The 5,000-nt window shown below is 35.4% G+C and overlaps 1 protein-coding gene across 2 annotated transcripts in view; it reads left to right on the forward strand.

Moving 5' to 3' along the window:
* The window catches only part of LOC143281265 (seipin-like), a 17,282-nt gene that overhangs the window by 1,987 nt on the left and 10,295 nt on the right, over positions 1–5,000 (forward strand). The window contains exons 2-4 of one of the 2 annotated variants that reach the window (XM_076586382.1): positions 2,182–2,257; positions 3,606–3,681; positions 4,429–4,502. In XM_076586382.1, coding sequence (XP_076442497.1) covers positions 2,182–2,257; positions 3,606–3,681; positions 4,429–4,502 — 226 coding nt within the window. The remainder of the gene's footprint in view (positions 1–2,181; positions 2,258–3,605; positions 3,682–4,428; positions 4,503–5,000) is intronic. The other variant, XM_076586383.1, reaches the window with a different exon arrangement.

Consider the following 5,000-nt stretch of genomic DNA (forward strand, 5'->3'; position numbering starts at 1 on the left):
CGATGGCCTTAACCTCGTTTACAGTGTAGGGATACTAGACAGTGGCTGCGTACTCAAAAAGTGGGTGAACAAGGGCTTTGTACGCAGTTTCCTTTGTCTTCTTGTTGCCGATCATTTTGTCACAACAGATTTCTCTGTTATACTACAGCCCCACCCACTTTTTTGTATTTTTTTCCAGCGTGCAGTTTTATTTGTTTTTCCTATTATTATTATTATTATTATTATTATTATTATTATTGTTATTGCTATTATTATCATTATCATTATTATTATCATTATTTATTTTTTATTTTATTATTTTCAATGTTGTTGTTAGATTTTCTTTGACTTTTTTTTGTTGTTGTTTTATCTATCATTATGATGATGATGATTATTATTATCATTATTACATCATCATCATCATCATGATTGTTTGTGCTCAGACACATAATTCATAAGGAGAGTGATAATCTAAAAGTCATAATATTTTACCTGGTTGTTCATAGGCATCATAGGAGGGTGTGCACATGTGAGAGAGAGAGAGAGAGAGAGGGGGGGGGGGGGGGAGCCAAACTGCAGGTTATATGTATTGTTTTAACAGTGAAAGGGGGAGAATTGTAATTTGTTTTCCATCTGATTGTTTACGATTGCAGATCATATTTGATTGTCTCCCTTGGAAAAAAAAGAATGCACATATGTTACACAAGTCATTGCTTTGTTGCATCATTTAATTTACAAGATCTGAAGATGTTTCTTCACTATATACTGTGTTCACAGTTGGTATGATCATGAATTGTTAGAGTATTAGAAAGAAAAAAATGATGAAAATAGTATATATATATAAGAAGAAAATTATTGCACTGAATTTCATCATTTCATACAATATTTTTGATTTTCATAAAATATTTACCACTTTTATTGATAACAGAAAGGGAATAAGGTTTGGAGATTTAATTTTCTGGTATATATATTATATCTTCTAATATTTTTTATATGGATTTTACTTTGAGTTTTGTGATGGCAGTCATTTTGTTCTTCTTCTTTGTTGTTGTTTGCTGTTGTCGATGTTTCACAATGTGTGTGTGTGTGTGTGTGTGTGTGTGTGTGTGCTTCAGAATTTGGGACATTTTGTTTTTTATATTTTGATAATGAGGGGAGTGCGGGTGGAGGGATCGAGGGAAGGGGGGATTGGGGGGAGTGGGGGGAAGGGGTTGTTGCTGCTGCTGCGATGCAGGTACAGTTCGATTCAGCAAGGCTGTACATGTACACATTCTCATTATAATTATATCCGAACATCAGCCAAGACCTGGAGATGCAGACGCCTTACATGCTGTACACACTCTGATTATAATTATATCCCGACATCAGCCAAGGCCTGGAGATGCAGACGCCTGCAGTGCTGGTCAGGAAATGAGAGCAGCAACAGCCCCCAAAGCCATATGTGACGTGGATGGCCCTCACCCGAGTTGTCCTAGTCTTCCCATTTGAGCCCGTGTCACACTCATCTTCATTGTAGAGAGTTCTCCATGGGCCAGTAAAAAAACAAAAAAACCTCTCTTATGGCACTTGAACCCCCATCCTCCCAGTCTTCAGTTTCCGACATTATCCACTTCACCATGGTGGCTGGTGCAATCACAGATTTTTTTGTTTTTGTTTTTGTTTTTTTGTTTTTGACTCACTTGTGTAAACAAAGTGAGTCTATGTTTTAACCCGGTGTTCGGTTGTCTCTGTGTGTGTGTGTGTCCGTGTGTCTGTGTGTCTGTGGTAAACTTTAACATTGACATTTTCTCTGCAAATACTTTGTCAATTGACTCCAAATTTGGCATAAAAATAGGAAAAATTTGGTTCTTTCCAGTCATCTTGTTTAAAACAATATTGCACCTCTGGGATGGGCACAAAAAAATTAAAAAAGAAGCCTAATTATATGCAAACTGCATTTACTGTTATATTTATATTTTTTGTATTCTCTAAACTTGGCACTTTGACCTCTTATTCTGACACAACAACAAGAGGAGTCATTATTATCATTTTTTGTTCAAACAGGAACTTCTTTTGCTAAGCATGGAGGTTTTTTTTATTTTGCAAACGTTTTGGTGCAGATAGTAAAGAAGGGAAATTACTCTGTAATTAATGTTAGGGGACTTAATTTATCACGAGTGAGTCTTGAAGGCCTTGCCTCTCTTGTTGGTTTTTGTTTTCAAGGGTATGCCCCAACGGTGTGGGTATGTGCTCTTTCCCAACGACAAACATCACTCTGTGTGCTCCGAACTGTGCAGAGGTAAGCTTTAAGCATATATATATATATATATATTTGTAACTGCTTGTTGATCAGTTATAATTCTTTAGTTGACATCCTTATTTGCCTTTTCTGCCTTTTGTTGAATCATTCTTTAGCTTGATTTTTTAAATATTTTTTTATGATGTGAAATTGTTTATTTATTTTTAAATGTAACTCCTGCCTTCCTGCCTTTTATTCAAATAATCTTTTTAGTTTTCATTTTTATGCACTATTCCTGCCTTTTATGCAATAAATAGGCATACATGTATTGATATTGAAAATCCAGCAATATCTTTGACTGCGGCATACATTTTAATTTTAATTTTTAAATACCCAGTTTTACAGTTTGAAACCCTCCTCTGAAGGGTTCACTCACAAAACTAGTCTCAAAGAAAAGGTCACAGAATACACAAGTATTAAAATTTAATTCCATTGAATTAAGAAAGTGAGTTTGGTTGATATACACAAACTCCCAGAACTGACATCTCAACAACATCATTGATGGATGAATAACAGTTTCAGTTTCAGTTCCTCAAGGAGGCGTGACTGCATTTGGACAAATCCCTGTACGGTATACCACATCAGCTAGACAGATGCCTGACCAGCAGCATAACCCAACGTGCTTAATCTGGCCTTGAATGCATGCATATATATATATATATATATATATATATATATTTGTGTACCTATCTCAGTATCTGAGTGGATTTCATCTACAGAATTTTGCCAGAGGACAACACTCTTGTTGCCATGGGTTCTGTTTCAGTGCGCCAAGTGTGTGCTGCACATGGGACCTCGGTTTTATCGTCTCATCTGAATGACCAGATGGTCAGTTTGATTTTCCAATCAAACCTGGGAGAAAGGGCAAGAGCAGGAATGCCATTGCCTTGACCATAATGCCACCATTCTCTTAAAACTGAAACTGAAACTGAAACAGACTTCTTCTTCTTTTTCTGCGTTCACCCGTATGCACACGAGTGGGCTTTTACATGTATGAACGTTTTTACCCTGCCTTGTAGGCAGCCATACTCCGTTTTCGGGGGTGTGCATGCTAAGTATGTTCTTGTTTCCATAACCCACCGAACGCTGACATGGATTACAGGATCTTTAACGTGCGTATTTGATCTTCTGCTTGCATATACACACGAAGGGGGTTCAGGCACTAGCAGGTCTGCACATATGTTGACCTGGGAGATCGTAAAAATCTCCACCCTTTACCCACCAGGCGCCGTCACCGTGATTCGAACCCGGGACCCTCAGATTGAAAGTCCAACGCTTTAACCACTCGGCTATTGCGCCCATCACTGAAACAGACGAATAAGAACAAAGTGCCATCTGCTGATGACAGGTTCTGGGAAGAGGGCAGCAGTACCGGGTGATACTGCAGTTACTGATTCCAGATTCTGCTCCTAACAGGGATGTTGGTGAGAATCTTCAGACTTTTTTGTTGTTGTTATCATTAATTGATATACATACTCCCAGTATTTCATAAATAATTATGTTTATTTCAGTTGTATTAATGTGATCATTGGCTTTAAGGATATTGGGACTGGTTTCAAGTATTATGATGTATATACGGTTTTAGGTATTGTAATATTGATGTAAAGAAGGTATTGTGATATTAGATCTGTACACCATTTGGATATTGTGATGTATCATTGTATTATATGTTGGTTTTTCACATTCTGCAATGCATTTGAGCATGGCTGACGTGGAAAGATGCAATATGAATCATTATTGTTGTTGTTGTTATTGTTGTTATTATCATTATTATTGTTAACATCATCATTATTGTTGTTGTTATTATCATCATCATTTCAATCATTTTTGTTGTGCACCATTGTCTGAAGATAACACACCCAAATAGTTATGTTTGGTGGACCATTTTTATTTCAGTTATTTTATTTGTTATCATCATTTGCCTTAAAACCCGACCAGTGCAGTGTGTGTTTATGCGCAGGTCAAACATCTGTTTTATTGAAAAAATGATTTTAAAAAAGCAATAACAACAACAACAAAAGAAAAAAAAGAAAGAAAAAAAGCAGATATGGTGTAGCATATATATGGATGTTTCTGCATGCTTTTTAGCCACCTTCTTGAAACAGAGAAAATTTCATGCTTGCATTAAATGGAATCAAATGTCCTATACTTGTAACTGATGGTACTTTCAGGGATGTTCATGATCCAGGGTAAAATGTATGACCAGCAAGGAACAGTCATCCAGAAGTCTTCAAGGGCTGTGAGTGTAAGATGACTCTGTGTGTGTGAGTGTGTGTGTGTGTGTACGGAAATACCTTTTGTTTGGTGGTGATTTCATTTTGAATGTAGAAGGCCCTTATACATGTACTTTTATTTTTCTTCTTTGCTTGATTTTATTTGAGTCAATTATTATTTTTCTTTGTTTGATTTGATTTGATTCAGTTTTGTTTATTTATTTATTTTTTTTCTTTTCTTTTTTTTATGTGTTTAATAATAAAAAAAAAAAATTGTTTGCTTAATTCTCCAATTTCTGCTTTCTCTTCCTACCACCACCCAATCCCTCATTTAAAAAAAAAAAAAAAAAAAAATTAAGGTGTAAATTCATCAAAGTAACCTTTTGTTTGGTGGTGATTTCATTTTGAATGTAGAAGGTCCTTATACATGTACTTTTATTTTTCTTTGCTTGATTTTATTTGAGTCAATTATTATTTTTCTTTGATTATTATTATTATTTTTTTTTATTTGATTCAGTTTTGTTTATTTA

Source organism: Babylonia areolata, chromosome 4, assembly GCF_041734735.1.
Source record: "Babylonia areolata isolate BAREFJ2019XMU chromosome 4, ASM4173473v1, whole genome shotgun sequence".
Classification (NCBI taxonomy): domain Eukaryota; kingdom Metazoa; phylum Mollusca; class Gastropoda; order Neogastropoda; family Buccinidae; genus Babylonia; species Babylonia areolata.